The 26,190-nt window shown below is 47.4% G+C and overlaps 1 protein-coding gene across 1 annotated transcript in view; it reads left to right on the top strand.

The window, feature by feature from the left end:
- LOC147456676 (uncharacterized) overlaps positions 1-8,386 on the top strand; it is a 46,457-nt gene extending 38,071 nt beyond the window's left edge. The window contains exons 3-4 of the mRNA XM_086513876.1: positions 7,976-8,068; positions 8,362-8,386. Of these exons, the coding sequence (XP_086370002.1) occupies positions 7,976-8,068; positions 8,362-8,386 (118 nt within the window). The remainder of the gene's footprint in view (positions 1-7,975; positions 8,069-8,361) is intronic.
- The last annotated feature ends 17,804 nt before the right edge of the window (positions 8,387-26,190 follow it).

Genomic DNA, 26,190 nt, shown 5'->3' with positions numbered 1-26,190 from the left:
GGTCAATCACGTATCTGCTGCACGTCTCAGGGAAAATACTGGACCACTGAAAACCGCCCCAAGATAAGTGTATGTATATGCATACTCCACAGTCTCTCCACCATATGTAAAAGTGGGGGCGGACCTCCTTACCCACTGTCGTGGTGTTAAACACCATTATTTTGGTCTTACCAAGGTTCACAGACAATCCACTGTTCCGTGCAAATACATGCAATGCATCCAAATGACACTGCATCCCCTCTGGAGAATCTGAGATCAGCACAATATCATCAGCATATAATAGCAACGGAATCCATGTCCCTGCAAGCTGAGCACCTCTATCACCCTCTGTCTGTACATAATTTGAAAACTCATCTACATATATCCCAAAGAGAGTCGGAGATAGGGGACAACCCTACTTCACCCCAATGGTGGAGCGAACCATGTCGGACATGCCCTGAGTAGTGCGTACCTGTCCTACCACTGTCTTGTATAAAGCTAAGATCCCCCAAATCAGCTCTGTGGGCACCCCCATGTCTTGCAATCTGCGTATGAGTCTGGCTCGTGGCACTGTATCAAAGGCTTTGCAGAAATCCACAAAGCTACAATATATCCTCCTGCCATGATGTCTACCCTCCTCAATAATGGTTGTGAGTGTCAAAATCTGGTCAAGAGTGGAGAAACCTCTTCTGAACCCTGCCCGTCTTGCTGCTCGTATGCCCTCTCTCTGCCCCCATCCACTCAACTCATGCTCAAGAATTGATGCATGTAGCCTAGCAAGAGTGTGACCAACCATGATGGTGCGGTAATTCCCAGGAAGCATAGGATCTCCCGACTTGAAGATAGGCACAATTGTGGACATACTCCAAGTCTCAGGAAAACCCTCATACATGGCTCTATTAAACATCATAGCAAGAGGCTCTGCAAGCATATCTCTGGCATGGATAAAGTGCTTTGCTACCAGACCATCATGCTCCTGTGCTCTTCCTGTCTTCATCCTGTCAATGGCTTTCCTTATCCTCTCAGCAGTAAAGAAAGTACATGTTTTTGGGCATGCCTCTGGAGGGTCAGGCAAAGGTGGTTGCCCCGATGCTTTATAGAGAGATATATCATATTCCCCCATGTCTCTGTGGAAGTGATGGCTGGCGGTGAAGTGTGCTCATTGAAAGGCCTCCATGCCTCACTAGAATCCTGACTCATAAACAGCTGATACAAATCAGACTCTAATTGAGATAGGTAAGCCCTCTTCTTTCGTTGCACTAGGCGGCGAAAGATAATCTGACTGTCTGTGTAGTAGTACCCATTAGCACCTCTCTTTGTAATCTGATCCTCGTCTCTCTACACTCCTCATCATATCAATTGTCCTGAGGCATGCTCCCAGATCGTCTGCGTGTAGGCTGGTTGTGGGGATATGCCTCTGATGCTGCATCATGGAGCGTCTCTGTCAGAATCTGGGTGAGCTCATCTAGTGGTCGTCCTGGCTCCCAATGTGTATACCGAGTATGTGTGGAGGCCTCTCCCAATGGAGCTGTGTTGAACAGGAACGATAGAGTGAAAGACAAGATAGCACGATCGACTGCTACCCCAACCGGCCTAGTTCCCACCATAAAATCCTGAAAGGACGGAATGAGTCCTGGCGGAGCCATAACATAATCCACTGTACTAGCGCCATGCCGATGTGGAAAGCATGTAAAACCACCTGCTGCTGCAGGGAATCTCTGTAAGCCATTCAAAATGGCCAATCCATGTGCAGTCCCGATATCAATCAAGTATCTGTGCTCCTCATCATGTGATAATCTAGACAGGCCCACTTCTGTAATATGAAGCTCCCGCATCAACTCCTCTGAGGTATCATAGAATACTGTCTGGTGATGGGCAGTCCTAGCATTGAAATCCTCCAAGATAATTATGTCGCCATCTCTGGAAAACTCCCATATATCATCATCCAAAATAGAGAAGGGGGACTGTCCTCTAGCTGATGCATATATTGCCGTACTAGGAGGGAAATAGCAAATAGCGATGTAGAGGTATCTACCTGTCTTTGCCTTTAGTCTCACCCACATGTACCTAGCATGCTCATCCCTCCGAGCTATATGTATAAGAGATTGTAGCTCCTCCCTGAATAAGACTGCCACTCCTCCTGAACCTCGTCCTCTGTGCTCTGATCGAGTCTCCTGTCTGCAAGCTGTCTCCCATTTGTATCCGCTCACATGGGGCATGGACTGCCCCGGGGCCTGATGAGTCTCAGAGTAGAAAATGATGTCTCTCCCTGTGAAACTATCCTCAAAGGCCCCTACATCTAGGTGCAAAGATCCATTACAATTCCATGTAGCCAGTTTGAGTGTGGTCCCACAGGTCTCGCGCCGTCATGCAGGGCGCTTCTCCAGAATAACCACTCGTCCATCCCTGTAGAAGGCCACTTTCCCCTTCTCTCGAGTTGTCATTATCTCGGGCATAACTTCTTTCAGATAAGCAAGTTGTGAGAGTGTGAGGTCATCTCCAAGGAATATGCCCGTTTTCTTTAGTGTAGGACGCTTCTTCAAGAAGTCCTTCTTTGCCTCCATGGATGGGAGGCGCATGATTAGAGCTCTTTCCTTTGATGTCTCCCCATTTCCTTGTGTCTTCTTCCCTACCCTCCATGCCTTTGTATGAGTAGCCTCACTACCCATCATGCGGAGAAGTTTTTTGACTTCCCCTTCCACATCATTTCAGTCTTTTAGACCGGTTATTTGTATGTGCAGTGCTCTAGTCTTCCTTCGTTGTTCTTCTTCTAAAGTCATGTTGATGATTGTAGGAGTGGGGATAGATGTGGTTTCTTTCCCTTTCCCTTTCTTAGCAACTTCTATCCATTTCTCGGCCTTATCCGCCTTCTTCTGTGTCTTTGTGATTACATCCACCCACGAAGACGTGTTTGCCACGTTCTGTTTCTCTTCCTCTTTGATCATCCGTACCTGTTCCTTGATGACCTTGATTTCCTCTATCACCGAGGCTTGGAATTCACCTTCCTCTAGTCCATTGCTTGCTCTATCAGCAAGCTCTCGCTTGAGGGCTGAGACCTCTTCTTTGAGTGCTTGTGAATCCGCCTTAAGTGCTTGTTTCTCTGCGTACAGGTCCTCTTTCTCCTTCTTCCATTGCATGCCTTCGTTGAGGAGCATTTGAAGAAGGTTGGCCTTCTCCTTCCGCCATCCTTCCATCTTTGCTTTCCATTCCTTCCTCTCCCTTTCCACTTGTGTTATCCGCTCGTTTGTAAGCATGAAGGTTGCCTTCGTACGGGACTTGCAAACTGGTGAAGCGCTCATGACCTCCATCATAACGGCCCCTGTTGCACAGGCCCTTAGTTCTGCTCGTGTTTAGTAACACTCCTGAGTACTGATGGGGTTCTGTTGCTCCAACTCGCACTGGCTAAACGCGATGGCTGATGTTGAAAGCTCCACCCAATGGGCTGGCTGGCACCTCACACACACACACACACACACACACACACACACACACACACACACACACAGAAATGAAATGAAATGTTATATTAACGTCTTCAAAAGGCCAAAATGACCTATGAGACCAATCAATTACAAAATAGTGAATCTAATACCATGTCTGGGTACAAAAGAACTAGAAAAGAACTAGAAGTGGAACAAAATACTACTACTACTACTACTAGAGAGAGAGAGAGAGAGAGAGAGAGAGAGAGAGAGAGAGAGGGCTCCACCCTTGTCCGAACTGCCTCTTGCTCGCCCTCTGACTTGCGTGAACTTTAGACCTGCACGGTTTTCAGCATCTGTGCGTCACTGAAACCTTCACGAGCTGGCTGTCCAGAGCATTTTGCGCGCGCTCTTCGCAACAAGTGGCCATCAGCGCTGCAGTTTGCTCAAAATGATGCTAGATGCTGATGCAATGTCTGACTGCTGAATGCTGATGCTACGTTGTCGGTACTACTGCTGATGATGCTTGTCTGCTATGCTGAGGGTACTGCTACTGCCAACGCTAGGGCTGAATTCTCTCAACGCTGGAACTGCAACAACTCAACGCTGGGCTGCTAGGTTCTGATGGCGATCAACTCCCAACTGGTATCGCTGGCTGATGGCTGGATGCTAGAGAGAGAAAGAGAGAGTTGCCACGTCATCAAAGGTTCTGATGCTCTCGTAATTAAGGTGCTGACCCGCACGCTGTTTGCTGTTCGCACACACATCTGTCTAAGAGCCCACGCTCTGCTGCCCTGCTGCCATGAGACCTGAGTGGGCTGTTGTTGCGTGCTGGTGCTGAGGCTGAGCTTTACGCGAGCAAGCCTACGCACTGACTAGCCAAACGGATGCAATGAGAGAGAGAGAGAGAGAGAGAGAGAGAGAGAGAGAGAGGACCCCTGGCAAAACTTGGCAGCTTCGTATCCGACCACGAGGAGCAGGTTCGAGACGGAGTGGAGGAGCTCTAGAGCAGCAGAGAGGGTCTCGCGCACCATGTACGGGGGGTGGGCTTGCTATGCTCTACACCTTCACATGCCGGCAGTGTTCCCTCTCTCCTATCTCTCTATGGCAGCAACGCCATGCTTGCAGTGTCCCCTGTCTCCCATCTGCTATAGCTGCACAGGCAGCACAAGGGAGATTCTTTTTTGCTCTGTGGATGGACAGATAGGAGTAGAGGTACTGCAAGACGAGCACATGGCAAGGCGAAGGGGGAGATCTAAGGCACGGCGTGACGATGAGGCAGACATTCTCCAAGACTGTGCTAAGAAGAAGGATTTGTACCGAGACAATAGGATACATGATGATATTTGTGACAGTGGGTTGCTTGAAAAGAACAGATACTTAGGCAACACGCTAGTTAATATGTATGTCAAGTGCGGTGGACTTGACAGAGCGCAATAGGTCCTTGACGAGCTTCCTGTCTGCAATGTTGTCTCATGGAGTGCATTGATTGCAGGATATGTCCAACAGGGTCAGGGTCACGAAGCTTTGGGCTGTTTTCAGCAGATGTAGAGAGAGGGCATCTCTCCAAATGCAATCATGTACACTTGCACCTTGAACGTGTGGTATTACAGAAGACGCTGATATGGCAATCATGTACACTTGCACCTTGAAGTGTGGTATTACACAAGATGCTGATATGGGCAATCATGTACACTTGTACCTTGAACGTGTGGTATCACACCTTGACAAAGGAAAACTTTACAATAGGAAAGGCAGATGTTTTGGATGTTTCTAGATAGGACATACTTTATTACATTGTCCATAACCCACAGATAATACAACAGTGACGCAACCACCGGCTACGAAGTCCCAACCTTCCGTGGGACTTGTTTTCCATGTTTATGGTAAATCTACCCATGGGTCATCAAAAGAATTATGCAAAGCACAAGGAAAAATTCAGGGACATGTTGCTTTGATCTTTTTTTATTATGGAGCTTCTAAGGATTTCATCTCTTCTGACTTTGTTTCGGATTGGGATAGACTTTGATAAATTGAGTTACACATTGAAGCAAAACTAGCTATTGGCGATACTAGTAAAGGGAATGGCCATTTTCAAGTCTCCATTCCCCATTCCCATTCCAACTTTCCGTTCCAAATCCTCGTTCCGTGTCTCAAAGGGGAGTATCCGAAACAGGGAATGGCATTTCATGCGCGTTGCCGTTCTCCATTCCCTGTTCTAGGTAACTATGAAAGTTACTCGTCTCATTGGATCTTTACCAATTTCCATCCAAGGGTACAATGGACCAGTTGATTTCCATATCATGAAGCTTTCAAATTGTGATGCTCTCCTTGGCATGCCTTGGCAAGACAAGATAGATGCCAATATGTGGTACGGCAAAGGATCATGACCATACAGAATCATGACAAGCCGATCATCCTTAGAGGTCGATTATCCGCCTACCAAAACATCGGAAGTGGTGCTTCTCTGCCTGCCTTGCTGCAGTTTTTGTTGCTTCTCCGGCTGCCTCCCCGCTGAGCTCCAATGGTGCTCCCAATCCCTGAGCTCTGATACCGCTTTCCAAAGGACATGTAAATCAGCTGAGTTTGATGAATACAAGGCTGCAAATGTTGCTAGCACAATATTATTTGTAATTCCAATATAATGTCAATCGAAAGTTAGTCTATGATATTACAAGGCCTAGACCCTTTTCACTTGAATCACCAAGTTTACACGTACTCACATGTTGCCACCTATGGAAAAGCAAGTAGTTGAAGGCAAAGTGGTCTCCAAATGCTCGAGGAGCACCTTAGCCGTAGAACCCTTGTTGTACTGAGAGTGGATGAATTGTAGTTGCTTTATGAAGTTCAATATTTTTTTTTCTTTTTGCAGTGAGAAACTGTATCCAGGGCAACTTTCCAACATCCTTCAAGAGGTTATTGAGACGATGGGCCATACAAAATAACATGGTGATATGTGGATAGAGGCCTCTATCATATCTCCCGCTGCCTGTGACAAAATCCACCACATACTCGGGACCGATCGTCTCTATGGCGGCCGCCCACTCGGTGGCCAGGACCTTGGTTGATTTTCCGGTCTTTGTGGCATCATGTGATAGCACAAAGTATATCTCATCCTTGGAGTAAGCCAGAATTCCATGAATATATCTCCCCTTGTGTCACTCCACCCATCGGCAATAAGGGTATGCCATGCTTTCCCCATTGCTGCTGCACATTGAGTATTGCTTGCTCAACAATGGCCTTCATTCTCTCAAGCAAAGTGGTACGGAGGGCCCCTGAAGATGGAGACACATAGTTTAGGCCATACTCTCTGATCCTCTTCACCATAACTTTCCAGTATTCTGACCTGTTCCAGTTCCAACCACAAGAAAAGAGCAATAATTATTAGTGCATGGACATTGAACACTCACGAATCAAGAGTAAGCTTGCCAGCCATGTTAATGTAGAGAGCTTACCGAGCCATGAGGGATGGGATGTTATCATGGTGAAAGAATCGGACAACGGTAGCATCCACCTCCTCCTCCTCCTCCTTTGAATCCCAGTGGCATGTAGAGTCCTTTGTCACCTAATACCAATTACAATTAAAAGAAGGATATGACTAGAACAAGGTGGAGAAAATGTTGGAGCCACGACCCACTGAAGCTGCCTAAGAGCCAGTGGAATTACCATGGTGCTAGGGTCTACGGCCTTGTGTACGAGGTGGGTTGCGGTCTTGGAAAACATTTGCCTTTCCTGCCGTTCAAGCTCGGATTTCTTCTCGGCGGTCGCATTTGGGCGAAACAGCACCTGGTGGCCTTTGACATGAAGGTGGTGTGCCCTCACTTGCAAGACTATGAGCCTGAACGACCACCAGCGGCAGATAAAGGTTCGTGGCTCATGTGCTTCCACCATGTTCAATCCTCGGTGACGCTCTTCTTGCCTCTACAAGCATTTAGAGTGCAAGAAGAGGAGGCCATGGATGAGAAAAGGGGACGAAAGCGTGAGGAAGATGTAGAATGAGGAGGGAGATGTACTATGTAGATCTTGAGGGAGATTAGATAGGGAGATGGAGGTGTAGAGTTTGAGGGAAATGGAGAGTGATATAGAGCTTGAGGGAGATGTTGAGAGGGAGAGCGATGTAGAACTTGAGGGCAATGGAGAGAGGGAGAAGTCCATTCCGAACCATTTTGGGCGGGGTCTCCACCTGGCAATGCGTTCCGGCATTCTGGTAGGCCAAAATATTTGTTCCCTATTACTTTGGTTAGTGTACAAATAATTTGTGGTCTTACATAAGTTATGCTGTTATACAGCCTGGCTTAATTGATTAAGTTGCAATATGATTCTAAATCTTGCATGCAATTTACAGAAATGTTTGAGGTGTGCTTATTGGCTCATACTGTTAGCGATCTCAGGATATCTATATGTTGACAATGGAAGGATACTAACAATTGCAAAGACATGCTTTTCTAGTAACTGTTTAAGGATAGTGGAATGCTTTTAATAGGATTTCAAGAAATTAAGAAAATCTTTGGACTACCAGAGTAAGTGTTATTGATTCATGAAGAATCTTGACACACTATGATCGATCTCTGCAGATTTGTAAAAAATCTGCAAGAGGATGTAAAGTTGATGCTGTGGGATACCGCAGGACAAGAAGAATTCAACTCCATGACGCGCATATTACAGAGGTATTGTCTACTCACTCATGAAGGGCTTTTACACCCAGACGTTTTTTTCGTCCTCGTTAATGCATGTATGCATCTTTTTTATAAAAATCAAGTGAACAAGACACAAAATGTACCCCAAATGATATTTTCCAAAAAAATTGTGTTTATATGTTTCACTGACAGCAATGCAAGGAGCATACTGTGTAGTGTGAGAGAATCTCTGTCAATGACGTGTTCTTACCTTGCTATTGTGCAAAGAAAGAATTTAACAGCCTTGATTTTTTCTACTTTTATGATTCTTAAATGACCTGCAGATTTATGAGGCTCTCTTGCAGGTAGCTGTAGTTGTTTATTTTATTTCTTGGGTGCAACCCATGATTCACCATTGCAGTATGAGTTGTCTACCTTTAAATGACCTTGTCGACATGTTGCTCCAACGTAGAGTTTGCAAAGTGTGTGAAATCCTCCTTGATGTGCCCGAGTGGTCTTACCACGAAGAATGACGGTTCTTGATGCTTATATAATCTCTGTGTTTTAAACAAAAGAACCTTCAAAACACCAATTTGAAAGGCTGTCAGGAGCTACTTGAGGTTTTAATCATGTCTAATAAACAATGTTTCTTGCTTTAAACATATTGGGAAACTTTGTAGCATCTCTTTTCAAAACGCCCGCAGATCTCATAGTATGCTATGCATTGGCAGATATAGTGCTCCTCTGTCTTTGGCTCTCTTTGGCAAACCTGGCATAATGTCTCCTCTAGGGGTATACCTCTGTATCGGCCAGCCTCTATCTCCAACTGGTGAGATGAGGTGCGTTGCTGACCAATAACACATCTAATGCCATGAGATAGGTGGGTATCCATATACTTGGGGCGTGAGATAAACCCATAATCTGTCGTCCGGAGAAGATGGTCTCAATAAAAAGCCATCTTCGTCCCCAACTTGTGTGATGGAGACAACCAAGTCCTCCTAGTATCCAGCGGAATGAGATCATGTCTGATAATCCCGCTACTCTTTGAATGTGTGAGGGTGAGGGATGGTGCATCCAGGGAATACTGAAAAGGTGGCAGCCTGTCCATACTAAATCCATGTAGCTCAAACCAAAATGAAATCTGTGCAAACCAACATGAAGTATCACCCTCACTAGCCAATTGTTGCGATGGCTCAAGCGCTAGTCGTGCATATCTGTTGCATGATGGCTCCCATGTGCTATGAATGAAAGGCATTGATCTAGCAAGAGCCTCCACTACATTGGTGGTGCGTTCATCTCAGCTCTGATAATCTCGTGTGGCATTGAGGCTTTCACCCGAATCAGCGTCCATGGATCTCCATCCATTATATGTGCGCCTTGATCTACTATGATGATCCAGGCCAGGCCCCCATTTCTGCACTTCATTAAGCATGGTGGAAGTGACCAATGTGTCAAATAGCCATAGCTTAGTGCGTGCTCCTAAAACTGCACCTGTGACCATAGCCTCTCTAGTCCTTCTAATGTTGCATATCCCCTCGTCAATCTGACCTCTCATAGAGAAAGTAGGTCCACTAAATACAACACGAAGATATGTATAAGAGTTTACATACTCCACTATCTCCTGTCCATATGTAAAAATAGGTGCTGATTTCTTGACCCACTACGTTGTAGTATTGAATACCATCACCTTGGTTTTGATAAGGTTGATGGAGGGCCCATTGTCATGTGCAAAAGCATTTAACGCATCTAGATGTCTTTGCATACTCTCTGGAGAGTTTGAAATAAGCACAATATTATATCTCATCAATATACAATCCAAACAAAGTCGGAGAAAGTGGGCATCCATGCTTCACCCCAATAGTAGAGTGAACAGGGTGTGAAAGACCCTCGCTGTTCGTACTCTCCCTATAATTGTCTCATACAATGTCATGATACCCCTGTGCGACTCCCAAGTCATGTAATTGTTGTATCAACGTGGCTCTCGGGACTGTGTCAAAGGCTTTGCAGAAATCCACAAAGCTACAATAAATCCTTCTCCATATGGGGGGAGTATTGAAGTCTGAGCAGTGGCTACTCTACCTCCAAGTGACACAGGCTGCGATCTGGGGGGAGCTTGGTTGTAAAAGGGCTCTATATTCATCGCCGGGACCTCTTTAGGTTATTTACGGGAGGAGTGATGAAGGATTCGTTGAAAAGCTCATGGCCTGGATTGGGACGGTTGTTTGCGGGGGGAGTGTTCATCGACGACTATATGTTTCTGTGTCTTGTAACATGCATACCATATTGCATTGTGATGTGCCAAGTTCCAACCACTAAATATTTCCTAATTGGATGAGATTGCCTGGGTATGTAATTTGAGTGCATCAAGACGCCCGTTAAAGATCAGCGCGGTCTGGGTGTGATGGCTAATTTTGCTACGTCTGAATATCAAGGCCTGCAGGTTAGGGTTTCCCAGACCTAACCTCAGTCAACCTGCAAATCCTGGCCGAGGGACCTAAACCCTAGAAGTAGTAGTAGAAGAAGTTCTCATCAACTTACTGATCCTCGCCGAGGGGCAAAATATTTGAAGTTCGCCCAACTTATGGGACCCCCTCCGATGGGGCCCAAATTAAAGAAAGCAAAGTCACACACACTTTTTTTTTGTAATTTCAGATGGAACTACCAATGGGAAACCTCAAGACGAGGAAAACCCATGAGAAATGCTACAAACAGGAAATCAGAAACAGTCAAAATAGAGCTCATAATGGCTGACCGGAAGCTCATCCAAGTCATAGGCAACTCGGAGAGACTGTAGAAGAGATGGCTTGAAGAAGGAAACACAGTCCACTCGAATCTGCTGAAACATGAGGGAATTACGTGCTCTCCACACCGTCCAAAGTGCCCAAAATCTGACCCAGCCAAAAAAGTATGCATACGGCCGAAGCAATGGCGGAAGTACTCCAAAGATCTAGAAAGATCTACCGAAATGCATGGCAGGAAAATGCGTGCGGAGAGTTGTAGAGATGCAATCCACAAACTGCAGCGTATGAGAACAAGACCATAGTAAATGTGGAATGGTCTCAACTGCTACACCAGATTGGACACATCTCGAAGAGGCCAATCTTTTGGATCGCAGAAATTTGCCAATCGGGAGAACCCCACCGACGCATCTCCACATAAATAGTCGCTTCTTCAGAGGCAATTTCTCATGCCACACTTTCATGACTTTACTCCGCCACCATTTAACACTCTTGTTCATATTCCATACCTTATCACAATGTTCATGGATCCAGGAGGACGATTGCAAATGACATTACACTTTCTGTGCAGAAATCAAAGAGATCGAAGAACCAGCATAGCGCCAATCACAAATTCGGTTTTCCATCACCAACGGTGTAACAGGCGATATGGAGTCAACCAGATTTTTAATGTTGTCCCACATGCACCTATAGTGCGTCCCAAGCCCAAAGGTAATAAAAGCCTGTCTAAATGAGAGCACCTGTCCATTAGCATCTGTCACATCAGTTATGCTGATGATACCTTTCTGGGAGAGAAAATAAGCCTGTCTAGGAGAGCATTGAACAAGAGTTTGATAAAAAACCCGACTCCAATGCAAACTTTCCGTTCGCAGTGAGTTTCCACAGGCATCATCTCTACCATGCCACAACAATTCCCGTGTGACCAATTTCCAATCCGCTACAAGACTGGAAGCAAAGGGGCATCCAGGTATTGTAGCCTCAAACTTACCAAAAACCACATCCCAATACGACGGCTGCCAATGGCCAAAAGCTGGTGTAGAAACCACATGAGAGCATAGAAACGCAAACATTTGCGTCCAAGGCTGCTTTTGCTCAACCAACACCAACAACAAAGTGGCCTTTCTTGCTATAACATGAGAGCCCAAATGCAGAATATTCAGACCACCACAACGCTTTGGAGTACATAACTTATCCATCGCAAGCAAACACAGACCCTTTTTCTGAGAGGAAGTAGACCAAAAGTGCTCCAGTATCCGAGAGACATCAAGGTCCGAAGACGACAGGGTGGCCAATGCAACATAGCCAGGAAGAATTGCACGTAAGCCACCAATATGGACTACACTATTCTGAGCCTTACATGTAGCGGCCAAGTGGATAATTTCCAATAGTGCAATTTAGACCTCAATTTGTTCTCAACCCAATCGAACAATTTTACATTGTTAACTGACCAAGCCAACGGATATCCAAGATATCTGACAATTTGATCAGGCTTCACTATCTCACCTGACCATAATACCGAGTGCCAATCCATTTGACGCAATGATAACAATTTAGATTTTCGGAAATTCACTTGCAGACCTGCAGCTAGGCCATAGAGATGTAACGCGTCCATGATGCATTGAACATCCTTAGGTCTATTTTTAGGCCAAAACATGGAGTCATCCGCATACGCTTGCGCCACGAAATGATCACAAGACGGTAGTTCTAATCCATGCAGATGCTCAGTAAAGAGCCCAGATACAACAACAGAGGATGCGTAGCAATAGCATACAACATAGCACTCAAAGGGCAACCTTGCCTAACCGATCTACCAAGGTCCCATAACGGAGTCAGTTCATCATCAAGATTTCCAGCAGATTGACTATTCTCATATAGAAAATAGACCACCCGACACATTCTGGAACCGAAGCCCAAAGCCGTCATGATCTGAGGAATGACGTCCCACTGAATAGTGTCAAAAGCTTTTTCTATGTCGACCTGCATGATGAGTACATCCCGTCCAATATATTTTGCATACTCAATCCCAACGAAAGCATTAGCAATATTATCCATAATTTGCCGGCAAGGAATGAATCCATATTGAGCAAAATGTATGCCCAAGAACAAATAATTGCTGATACAGGAAGATATCATTTTGGACAACAATTTGTAAACCACCGGCATGAGAGTGATTGGACACCAATGCGAGAAGTATTCAGATATCGTCTGCTTGGGCAACAATTTCACCAATCCTTCTTTCCACGATTGCGGCAATGATTGTGTAGTCCATGCATAATTTATCATGAAAAGTAAAGGCAGTTTAAGTGAAGGAAAAATTCAACCCTAAGACTGTCCCATCGAGGAGATTTCCAACGGCCAAGGTGCAGCAAGCTGTCGTGCTGCTCATCCTTAGTAAAACCAGCCTCAAGGGTAGCTGCATCATTCATTGTCAATATAGGATGTACATATGACAACAATAGCTGTCTGGCTTGCAAAACCTCACTTGAAGGCGCTTCAAGCTTGGCAAAAACCTGTTGAAAATGATCCACCATGAAATCTGCCAATTGACTTTTACTGACCGTCAATTGCCCACTATCAACCTTAACCCTTTTGATAGATACGGATTGCCTTGAATGATGCAAATGCTTAAAAAACTGCTTCGATGAACAACCTTTATCCATTAAAGCATTCTGTCTTGATCTGAGTTTCCATTTTTCAAGTTTCCTCTGGTTATTAAGTGTCAAAGCGGCTTTAGCTGCACATAATACATCTTGTTCCGACTGAGTAAGCCGTCTAGTGTTTGCAAGATTTTCTAAAGCTTGACTAGTCACCTTATCTTTCTGTACTTTATCTCTCAACCGGTGCATGTACCACAAACCATAATCCTTTATGATTGCTTGGATCCGCATGACAAAACGATAACAAGCCACATCCACATCGATAAACATATGAGAGATAAGTGGAGGAATTATCGCTTCACTCAAGTTTTGGAATGACTTATGCGAGAGGTATGCATTATTAATACATGTAGCAATCTCTTACTGGGAAGCGGGGAATGTGCATCCAATGCCTCAATATGGATCAAGAGCCAAAGAGGAAAATGATCGGACAGAGTAAAGGAGCGATCAATCGTGATATCACATGCAAAACATATCCTATTGCGGAGAACCCAGCTCATACCACTGATCCAATCGAGCTCTATATTCCGAGCGAGCATTATGAGCAAAAAGTATAGCCTCGCTCCGAAGAGCGAGTAGTGGCCCACAGATCCAAAACACCTGTGTCACTGATCATAGCATCCCAGGAAGAACGTTCTGAGTTCAACATATGTGAATGGCCAGTTGTATTGTCCGAGTTTGCCGACGCATTATTAAAATCCCCGCACCAAAAAGCATGTGAACGCCGGGGATATTTGACCAAACCTTGCCAGAGATGAGATCTTTGTGCAGTATAAGCGTAAATACACCAAATTCTTGAATATTGCCTTGCACAAGACATTGAACAACCATCCAACGCCCCGCCTGGTCATTATGGGCCATAACCGGCTTCAGTTCATGACGCACCATCATTAAAACTCCCGAAAAAGAGCCAGTACCAGCATAAGAAATCCAAAATCCTGCATAATACGATGACTGACCAACAAAGTCGTGTTGATTATGCTCTTGCAACACCACTATATCTGCTTTACTTGTATGTACATAGTGCCAGATTAGCTTCCACTTGTCATGGTTTCACAATCCGCGCACATTATACGTAAAACATCTAAGAGGAGACTGTATCTGTACAATATTTACAAGAGAACCACAAGGCACAATCATCAAGTAGGATTGCCCATAGGCACATCCGCCTCCATACTAACATTCAATAAAGCAGATTCCAGATGCGTTCCTTGCTGGGGATTTTGATACATCGGCAACGACGCAGATGTCGACCCAAGCACAATATCTCTGTACGAGTGAACGACTCTATCCCACGCTTCAACTAGCGACTTATGACCATGAGAGGCGGACGTGGAAGCTCCACCACCTCTCCCATCCAAAATAGGTACATAATTCCTTAAGACAAGCGAAACACGAGGTTTTGCAATCTTCTTGGGAGTTTGCCAACCATCAGTGCAATCTGCCAATTTGGCTTTTCCTTTTGTATCAGCCTTTGCAGCAGGTTGCGCAATAGCCAAGCTCTTAACCGACTCTTTACCTTGTTTGGCCTGCATACTTCCATTAGAATCCTCCGTCTTCGGCCTCACGGATGAAGAGGAGGGAGAGGCAAGACGAATTTCAGACGTAGGAACAGCAGATGGTGGCAATTTAAACAAAGACTCTTGGCATTCAGATTGCATATGGCCAAATTTGCCACAGCTAAAACATGCACCTACAAACTTCCCCCATTTAAGTTTAAATGGCCTTTTGCCTACCATTGGATCACCAGAGTCAACCGCAATCCCTGACGGCGTCGGCTTGTTTGTATCCCACATCACGCAAAATCTATTGGAATTAGTATCCAGGTTTGGGGGGCAAATCACTTTGCCCAACTACACGGCCAAAAGAGGCAAAAAATGCTTCCAAGTCCGCGGAAATCCGACTATTTCCACCCAAACCGGGCACCTGTGTCGTATCAAACTCTGATAATCTTTAGTAAGCGCCCGTGGCAGTACATGTGTCATTTGCATGTTGAAAAACAAAGGCGACATTTCCAACAGTCGTGACGAGCATCCATGTCTGCCAGTAGCACCTCATAAAACCCACGTGCTCCAAAATATACCCCTTGGACTGCTTGTCTTTTCAATAGAAAATCAACCCATTGACCTACATCTTGTGCTGAGGGCATCTTGCCGGGGAAAAACAAAATAACTGCATTCAACGCATACAGTGCAACCGGATCCATCAATTGCTGAACCGTAATAACCACTTCAGTTTCAGGATGCTGGCCTTCCCAAGCATTTCTAGCATTTGCAAAATCCTCCGACAAGCACTCTTTAATGATGCTTGTAGCATCCATTGAGGAAAGATCTATCTGTTTCCTACGCTTATACACAGCTTCTTCTGCCATGACCAAGCGAAACCTCACTTTCTGCTGACATACGTCTGCTTTAATTAGAGAGCAGTTCTTAAAACACCCTAGACTGTCACTCACTTTTTTATTGTTTTTTTTATAAAAAAATCATCTCTGTACAAACCACAAGACTGCTCATGAAAATAACTCTGTTCTACAGAAATCTGATCTCAAGCACACTAGGAGGGCTAACAGCACGGTAATCCAAATCACTGCAGAGTGAATTATTGAAGGACTGATCAAACACACTCTGCGCAGGCTGGATTCAGCACGCTGTCTCTAGCACTGGTTGCCAGATGCTGCAAATTGCACACGGAAAGCACTCCGAACAGGCAACTTGCGCAAGACTGAGATGCGTGTAGGAACTGGATCTGTGCAGGGCTGAATTCCGTGCAGGTTAGGGGACAAGCAAAGCAGCAGGTGAATCGCGCTCACACACACACACACACACACACACACACACACACACACACACACACACACACACACACACACACACACACCCGCGCGTTGATGGGCTGAGTACTCTGCAGAAGGACGCTCAGGGACAGAGAGCAGGTCTCATCAGCTCGCTCGCGTCCACACACACACACACACACACACACACACCCGAAGGACCCATCGTATGAAGCTGATGACGTGGAAGGAGTGTACGACTATCCCGCAATTTACGTTGACATGTTGACGTGGCTTGGAGTACAGATTGCAGTGATTTATGCATGTTGACCATAGTCATAGGGGACGCCCATTTTTGGGCTTCGTGTCCCCACTTTTCCGTCTTCACTTGCCGTCCCGCCCTCTTTTTTACACTAAAAATCCATTTGAGCCCCGTCCCTCGTCCCCCGTTCCCTGTCCCCTGACGCGTCCCTTGTGACTATGATGCTGATATGGCACTGTACGGACGGCCACAAATTCCGTTGGTTGCTAACGTGGAAAATTGTATGGAATTCTTGGATTTGTGCTGGTTGCTTTTGAAGACTAGATGCTTTTAAGTTGTATGTTCTTCATGTATTGTTTTGGGATGAGCCTAGGGCCTTTAAATATGAAGGGTGTGCTCTCTCTCTGGCATTCTTGCGGGAGCGGATGTAGAGCAGATTCACCGATCTTGTAGTGAGTTGAAGCAATATAAAGAAATAGTAAAAGGGGCACAAGGGTTTGGGGCTAGTGCTCTCTTTGGGTGGAGTGTCGCCACTCCGTGTCTCATGTGCCGTGCATCTCTTTCCGTTCTGTTGTTTTGAAGTGCTTAAAGTTGTTTCGTCTGCTCTTTTCCGTCAGCACGTGGTGCCCTTCCCATTACACCTAGCATATATGAAATGCTCTACCAGTATACCATCATGATCCTGTGCCCTCCCTGTGTGCAATTTGTCAATGGCTCGCCTCACCATCTTTGTTGTGAAGAAAGTAGAAGTGGGAGGACACGGTTCCGGTGGGTCTGGCAATTGTAACTGCTGTGCTACTGTGTATAGGAGGATGCATATTGTGTCCATGTCTCTATAGAAGTAATGTCTAGAGAGGGTGAGTGCTCTCTAAAGAGTGGCCAAGCCTCCCTAGAGTCGTGGCTCAAGAGTATTTGATAAATATCTCTCTCAAGCTGAGCTAAGAAAGGTATCTTCTTTCGCCGTAGAAGGCGGCAGAAGAGTATACGCGATTGCTCATGTGTGATCTCTCCCAAAGCCACCTCTCTTTGTAGTCAAGCTCTTGTCTCTAGACACTCATCATCCTACCAACTATTCTGAGGCGTGCTCCTAGACCGTGGTCTCCCACTAGGCTGAGAGTGGGGAAAAGCTATGACTGCTGCTGTGTGTATCGTCTCTGTCAATAAGTAGGTGAGCTTTGATAAGGGTCTATGAGGATTCTTCCCTGCTAGAAGACTATACAGTCCTACATACACTCCATGTGTCTCTTTGCAAAAGTGGTATCTTGGATGGCGATGTGTGTCATTAAAAAATCCACCAATAGTGTAAGTAAAATCTACTGCAAAAGATATTTGAGCATGGGAACATAATCAGCATGAGTTGAATTCAAAGGATGCACGGCGCTGCTGCTGTACACTGCCCCCCCAATCCCCCCCTTGCTTCGTTTCACGCTGCCCCTGCCCTGCATTGCACACACATGCGTCATCCCCCCTCGCCCGCTGCCCACACGTGCTAGCTTCCCTCCTCCCCTCCTGCTGCTGCCACTGCCTCACCCCGCCATTGCCTCTACCCGCCTCCCCTCAGCCTCCTCAGCCCGCAGCCCCCTCAGCCTGCCTTTTGCATCCCTCCTTTGCCGCCCATCCCCCTTTTGCACACCTTTAGTAGCCCCCCCCCCCCGGCTCTGTTTAGCCCTGCTCTACTCGCCGGGTGTCGTAGGGATTTGTCTTCACGCCCCCCCTTTCCATCACAACAGCAGACATAGATGGAGGCTTATGCTCCACCCCAGAGGGACTCCTTAGAAGCCCCCTCGCCCGACCCTGCAGAGCCCACCATCCGACTTGCTTTCACCGACAGAGCAAGCGAGCCTTGCCACAGAGGTGGAGCGCCTTCAAGCGACCTCCGTCATCTGCAAGATCATCGGCACCGGACCTAGTAGAGGGGAGGTGCGTGATCTCCTCGAGGCCAGCCTTTTAGCAGAGGTGGGCAAGATTCTCGATGTTCAGTTTCTCGGGCGTGGCTACTACCAGATAGAGTTTGAGACTCTTGAGATGGCGTCCAAGGTCATTGCAATGAGCCCCTTGGCCATTCGAGCAGTTCGAGCACACTTTCGACAGTGGTGCCACGGTTTCGACCCAGCTACCAACGTTCTTGTCGAGGAGGCAGACTTGCCCATCTCAGTTTGCTGCCTCCCTGGCTTGCAGAGGGAGTACCTTCAACTCCTTTCCAGGATAGGCTAGGCGATTGGGACTGTCCTGGAGACACCTCGCATGGCAGCCTCTATAGCTGCCAAGGCGGCCGGCATCCCCATAGTACGTGTTCTGGTTCGAGACACCCACACTCTCCCAAAGGTCATCCTACTACCTGGGTGAGTGGAGGTTGGTTCCGTTAGAGCGTGGAGTATTCGGGCCTCCAAATCAGTGTTTCATTTGCAGACAGATGGCCAATTTGGCAAAGGCCTGTCCTCGTAGGAGACCTCGACCGACAGCGCATGCACAGCCTCCCAAGGCTGAGCACGCCCAACAGCCAGATACACAAGACGCACAGGCTAGTACCTCGACTGAGACCAACGATCAGACAGCTGACGGTTGGTAGCAGGTCTCTGGCCGCCGACAGGGGCGGGCTCGCCCCACTGCTCCCATTGGTGACTGACCTTCTGCAACTTAGCAGCACTGGGTTTCGACTGGGAACTGTTTTGAGCCCCTTCAGCTGGATCCGCTTGAGTAGGACTCGTCCACTTCAGTTCCTCCACCTCCACCTCCTCCTCGCTCAGACGCTGCCGCTTCGCCTCCTCCCCCTCCCCCACCTCCACCTCCACCTCCTGTCCCTTCTCTCTCCTTGGTGGGGCCCCCAGCCTCTTCTCCCGACCTCTCCTCCACTCCTCCTCAGACGCAGGGTACTTGACACGTGTCTGCCGCGAGGTGATCTCTTGGTAGTGCTTTTGCTATGAGCCGTGTGGCTCGAGAGAGAGAGCCCTACCTGAGGCTGCCTTTTTTGGTACAGACTTCTCCTTTTGCAGCAGTCCCTAGAGGTTTGACTAGCTTTGATTTTCGCAGATGCTGGGACTTCTTCGACTATAGCTTCACACAGTTCCTGGGTGACTCTTATCTTGACCTGGAGGAGGCTTGCTTTCGAGTCCACGTTCTCTTTCTTGCAGCTAGAGGCATTGAGACTTTGGACACAACGGTGGGCTTCTCCTTTCCATTGTGCGGTAGGGATTCCACAGAGTGGACCCAGCACACAGTTCTTGGCTGGCTCCAGATTTAGGCTACTGAGTTCTCACACCACACAGGGGACTTAGGGGTGACAGATCTGGTGTAGACACTTTGGCCTCTTGCCAAGTTCAGTGTGACCCCTCCGAATGCAGCGGGTTGCAGGCACAGTGTGGTGCATTTGTTTGCTGACACTTAGAGCCCTCCTTGTTATGTATTTGTACATGAGGATTCTTGGATAGAGGATGTAGCCCTTCGGGATGCACACTCGGCTTGGGCCTGGGTGGGAGAGTCACTCCTTTCGTGCTTGTCTAAAGGTCGTTCAGATGGGGAGTAAGATACGGATTACTCCCCATCCAAACCGGCCTCAAAGATAGCGAGGTTGGCTGCTGTGGCAGCATTTGTTTTCTCTCACTGACTCCATGAGGATCATCTCATGGAATGTGCAGGGATTAGGAGGCCCAAAGTTTCAGCGTCAAAGGGGTCGTCTGCGTCAGGATCTTCATAGATGCCTTGTGGGTGGTGAGATTGACATTCTTATGGTACATGAGCATCATCTTTGTGAGAGCCGCATTAGACGGTGTGGTCAGATTTTGCGTGGTCGCTATGAGACGTTTTGGTCAGTTGCTTTTGGACTTAGAGGCATCCAGGGAGGGGTATGTATGACTGTTGCGGATTCTTTGCAGCAGGCCATTGTGGGCAGAGGGATTATTGTGCCAGGCAGGGCTTAGTGGATTACTATGCAGGTTCAGGGTTGCCTCATGGGCTTCCTGAACATCTATGCGCCCAATGTGGCTAGTGCACGTGCAAAGTTTTGGTCTCATATTGTTGAGTCTGTGCCGCAGGCAGAGCAATGGTGCATTGGGGGTGACTTCAACATGCTGGAGGACCCCTCTGACAGGATTGGAGGTAGCCATACTACTGTGCATGTAGTTGAGCTGGCAGCTTGGGAGAGGTTATGTATGACTGCGGGTTTCAGATGTGTGGCATCACTCTAGCTTTGTGAGGCCCCCCGACAGCCTGGCCTTCTCTTGTTCGGGGACTGCAGAGTGGGAGGAGTGAATCTATCTCGGATAGATCGCTTCTACACTAGTGACCACTTCTGTGACTTGGGTGGGACAATTTGGATTCTGGCTGGGACTTCTTTTTCGGACCATGCACCAGTGATCCTCACAGTGATAGATAGACAGAGGAGGGGGAGCACGATGCTACGTATCCCTGAGAGGGTTTTGCTGGACTCTGCGCTCAGAGACGAGTGGTGGCTCTTTGGACAAAGGGCTTAGACATGGACTCTCCTGCTCACAGAGTAGCCTCTGGACTTGCTCAGCTTAGTCGGCTTTTTCTTCAGGAGTCCATGGCCTGCCTGGCTGCAGCGAGAGAGGAGGAGCAGCGTCTCCGACGAGGCATTGCTTCCTTGCAGAGGATGCAGGAGCAGCATTCAGACAGTCTTTGGTTGGAGGAGCAGTTGCAGCAGGCTCGCCAGGAGCTTGTCGGCACACAGGAGAGGCATCATGAGTTTGCTTTCCATCGACAGGCATCTCAGTGGACCCAGGTGGGTGACAGAGTGAGAGGGGCTTTCTTTGAGACAGTGGGACCCCGACATACGCAAGCCAAGGTGAGCCTGTTGAGGAGGCTTGATGGGTCAGTTGCTTTAGAGCCAGAGGACTTGCGAGCAGTTGCTACTGACTTTTACGACGTGCTATCAGCAGAGCCTCAGTCAGAGCATCAGGATGCATGCACATAGCAGGTTTGGGCACAGATGCCTTGTCTTGTGACTGAGGAGATGCGCCAGAGGCTTGAGTTGCCTCTTCAGCTAGAGGAGCTCCACGTGGCCCTCAGAGCACTTCCTCTTGGTAGTTGTCCAGGTGAGGATGGTTTGACTCCCAGCTTTTTCTTAGAGTACTCGGACTTGCTTGGCTTAGACTTTTGCAGCGCTTTTCAGTACATCCTGCACACAAGAGAGATGCTTGATAGCATGAGTGAGGGTTTGATTTACCTCATTCCCAAGGAGTGTGGCTCCTTCGATGAGATTCGATAGTGGCGGCCCATCACCATCTTCAACTCAGCCTACAAAATTCTTGCCAAGGCTCTGAGTTTGAGGATTCAGCCGCTTCTAGAGAGCATTATACATGGGACATAGACAAGTTTTTTCAAGGAGCGTAGTATCCTTGACAACATCTTTACGTTTTGGGAGGCATCTGCGCTCGCTCACCTCCTTGGTGAGGATCTGGTGATACTTCTTCTCGATTTTGAGAAGGCCTGCGATAGAGTTGACTCGGACTTTTTGGAGGGCACTATACGCAGGATGGGCTTCTCAGATGCCTGGATCAGAGGTGTGTCAGCTCTCTACAGACGGGCACACAGTCAGGTACTTTTGGCAGGTCGTAGAGGTGATCGCTTCATGCTCACACGTTCGGTCAGATAGGGCTGCCCTCTTGTCCCCTTCCTCTTTCTGTTCTATGCTGAGGTGATGAGCAGATTTTTGGCTTCACAGAAGGTTGGTCTACGTGGCTTAGCGCTCCCTATTCGGGGCGACGAGCTACGGGATGCTGAGTTTGCAGACGATTCAGCTTTGTACTTGGAGGGCCATGAGGCCAACCTTCACAGGTGTGAGCTCGCTCTTGAGACCTTTTGTTGTGCATCAGGCGCACGGATCAACTGGAGAAAGACAGTGGCTTTCTCAGTTGGTAGTGCTCCTACGCCTGATTGACTGCCAGGTGAGGGTTTTAGATGGATTCCCCGAGGGACTGCAGTTTGGTACTTCGGTTGTCAGGTTGGTTTGGACTAGTCTCCTGAGCAACAGATTGCTCCTCTCCTTCTGTCCATTAGGAGGAAGATGTTACGTTGGAGCTCCGCACGACTTTCTCTGGCAGGAAGAGTTGTAGTGGCCAACCAGGTGTTGTTGGCTACTATGTGGTACATCACATCTTATTGGATCTTTTCGAGTTCTTGCATCAACCAGGTCGAGAGGCTGATCAGGAATTTCCTTTGGTCAGGGCGCGACACTGAGATAGCTCGGGCCAAAGTGGCCTGGCAGGTCCTCACTCTTCCTTGTTCTCAGGGGGGGTTGGGGATCATAGACCCGACATAGCAGAGCAGAGCCCAGAGCAGAGCCCAGCCCTTCTTGGGAAGTTTGTTGTCAGAGGATTGCTTCTAGGGGAGGAGCCTTGGAAGGAGTTTTTGCTTCAACGGCTTAGTGATAGAGTGCCTCAGGTTAAAAGGCCCTTGGAGACCTTCGACCAAATGGATTTTCAAAGAGATGCGCAGAGTTGGCGTTCGCAAGAGACTAGAGGACCGTTTTGCTGTGAGTCTGCTCCGCTCCTAGTAGCATTTGAGGAGAGGCCTGGAGCAGCACCAGCCTACTTGCACGGAGGAGTGTTTGCGACAGCCCCTTTTTTGGAACCCCATGGTTAGCACTCAGAGAAGCCACTTGGTTCGTAGTAGGCCTCATGTTTCTTGGGGTCCCATGGCAGAGGGTCCAGCATGCACCTTAGGTGACTGGTTATAGTTCTCAGGCTTGTCAGAGGAGCTTCAAAGCATCCAGCTACAGGGCATGAGAGGGGTGCAAAGCATGTGTCAGGACATCACAGAGGCAGTACCAGCTGAGTGGCTCACACCTCTCTAGTCAGCAGCGCCCAGATGGATGGGGGACCTGCACGCGACTGGAGGTCCTCATCGCAGTTCGGGCTTGTTCAGAGACTGTAACTTCCCTGTTTTTTGAGCTACCGAGTTTCAGCTGAGGCCCCATAAGTTGCAGGGTGCTGTTTTCAGAGGATCCGAGTTGTCATACCAACTATTCTGAGGCGTGCTCCTAGACCGTGGTCTCCTTCTAGGCTGAGAGTGGGGAAAAGCTATGACTGTTGCTGTGTGTATCGTCTCTGTCAATATCTAGGTGAGCTCTGACAAGGGTCTATGAGGATTCTTCCCTGCTAGAAGACTATACAGTTCTTCTACATACACTCCATGTGTCTCTTTGCAAAAGTGGTATCTTGGATGGCGATGTGTTGCATTATAAAAGCCACCAATAGTGTAAGTAAACTCTACTGCAGAAGATATTTGAGCATGATCTACAGCCACTGAACAAGTCTGGGCGAGAGTGATAAGTCTTGAATGTGTGGTATAAGTGATGTGGGAGCCAAAACATAATCCATAGTGCTAGCACCATGTCCATGAGGGAAGCAAGTGAAGATGCCTGAATTGGAGTATCTATCAAGGCCATTCAAAATAGCCAATCCATGTGCTGTGCCCATCTCAATCAGATATCTTTAAATTCCTCAGCATCGTCTGAGGTCTTGGAGAGCCCCATCTCTTTGGAGTCTAGCTCTCTCAACATCTCCTTGGAAGTGTCAAAGAAAGATGCTTGATGATTGCTGTCCTAGCATTGAAATCCCCAAGTAGGATGACATCTCCTTCCCTCAAGAACTCCCAAATATCCTCATCTAGTATGTATGGTGACTACCTCCTAGGCGAAGCATAATGAGATGTGCGAGGTGGGAAGTAATATATGGCAATGTCTCTGCTCTGCTCTCCTCTCCTCCGCTCTAAATCTGACCCACATATAGCGGGCACTCTCATCTCTGCAAACCACCTGGATGATAGGGTGTAACTCCTTCCTAAATAACAATGCTACTCCTCCTGATCCTTTGCTTTATGTGCTCATTACAAGCTACTTGTCTACATGTGCTCTCCCATCTGTATCCAGTCATCCTCGGGAGTGTGCTCTCTGGGCTCTGATGTGTCTCTGATGAATAGAAAATGATGTCCCTCCCTCTGAAGGAATCCTTGAAGGCTCCAACATCCAATTGTAACGAGCCGTTGCAGCTCCATACCGCAAGCTTTAGGTTGGTCCCATAGGTCGCACACCGTCATGCGGTGCGTTTATCAAGTACTTATCACTTTGCCTCCTCTATAGAAGGCGAGTTTTCCCTTCTCTCTGGCAGCCAGAATCTCGGGCATCCATTCTTTCATGTGTGCGAGTTGAGACAACATAAGATCATCTCCCAAGAAAATGCCTATTTGCTTTAGTGTAGGCCTCTTTTTGAAGAAGTCCTTCCTCTCTTCTATGGTAGCAAAACGAATGATTAGAGCACGTTCCTTGGAGGTTCCCGCATCACCTCCTCCTTTCTTGCCCACTCTCCATACTCCGTGTGTTTTGGCTCCATGATTCCCAAACGTACATAGAGGCTTTTCACTTCCTTGTCCACATTGTAGGTGTCCTTGACACTTGTGACTCGTACATGCAGAGCGCGTGCTTTCCTCCTTAGCTCTTCCTCAATTGTCATGTTGATGATAGAGGCAGGAGTGGGCGTTTCATATTTACCTTTTTTGGCCACTTGGGTCCATTGGTTTACTTCCTCTACTTGCTTCTTGGTGCGGGTGAGCACCTCTATCCATGAAGAGGTGTCCCATGCCTTCTTCTCCTCCTCTGCTTGGATGGTGATATTCAGCTTTTCTGCCATGGATGGCTGAATTTCTCCTTTTTCAAGCTTGGTCCGGGAGTGCATGTCTTCCAACTCCTCCTTTAGTTTGTCGATTTGTTCATCTCGTGCTGCCAATTTGCTTTTGAGAGAGGCACACTCCGCCTCTACAGCCGTGATCTTCTCGGTTAGGGCCGTATTGATGATGTCGAGAGCACTATTCGTCTCTTTCTTCTGGGCCAAAATGGCTTGCTTGATGGCCGCCTCCACCTCATCCCTTTTCATCTTGTTGCCTTTGCTACCTTCTTGCTCGATATCATGGGAGTGTTCGACTGAAGTGACTTCCCTCTCTCAAATGTGAGCATGAGGGAGTGTGTGTGAGCTAGTGCAAGTGTGTGCAGGAATGAAAGCTCAAAAATGTGTGTTAGAGAGAGAGAAAGAGCCTCAGTATGTGTCCACACACAAGCGACCTCCCAAACCAGGCTCCCCCCTTGCTTGCAATAACTAAGCACCCCCTCTGTGCACATGAACTTGACACATAAATGTTGAATCTGCCTCTTTGTTGAAGTTCCCCCTCTGCTTAAGCTGCCCCCTATGTTAAAATACGCTTTAGCGTACGATTGTTTAACAAATCGTAAGGTTGGACACAATTCTGCGCGCATAGCCTCGGAACTTTTGTAGTATCTTACGAACTGCTAGTTGCCTATGTAGCACACGCTTGTACCAAAGTCGAAGGAAACCCTTGGGGAGAATTTGCTCCACTATCAGATGCTCAGCCCCTCACGAGAGAGAGAGAGAGAGAGAGAGAGAGAGAGAGAGAGAGAGAGAGAGAGAGAGAGAGATGAAATGAAATGAAATGTTATATTAACGTCTTCAAAAGGCCAAAGTGACCTATGAGACCCAAAAGTTACAATGTGGTGGATCTGATACAAAGTCCGAGTAACAAAAGTAACAAAATGAAATGAAAATGACAATGACAATATGACAAAATGACTAAATGACTACCATGGAATCCTAAACTCCAAGGTGTGAACTAATCAGCTAGCTGGGATAGCTAAAATCACAAAGAGATCCAGCATCGGTCGCTAGTGGATCTCATCAATCTCCTCCATGGTCAGTAGTCTGACCGGGTGTCGTGCATGT

The sequence above is a fragment of the Adiantum capillus-veneris genome, chromosome 6, assembly GCF_014529385.1.
Source record: "Adiantum capillus-veneris isolate H3 chromosome 6, ASM1452938v2, whole genome shotgun sequence".
NCBI classification, from domain to species: domain Eukaryota; kingdom Viridiplantae; phylum Streptophyta; class Polypodiopsida; order Polypodiales; family Pteridaceae; genus Adiantum; species Adiantum capillus-veneris.
This window is presented reverse-complemented; position numbering and strand designations above follow the sequence as displayed.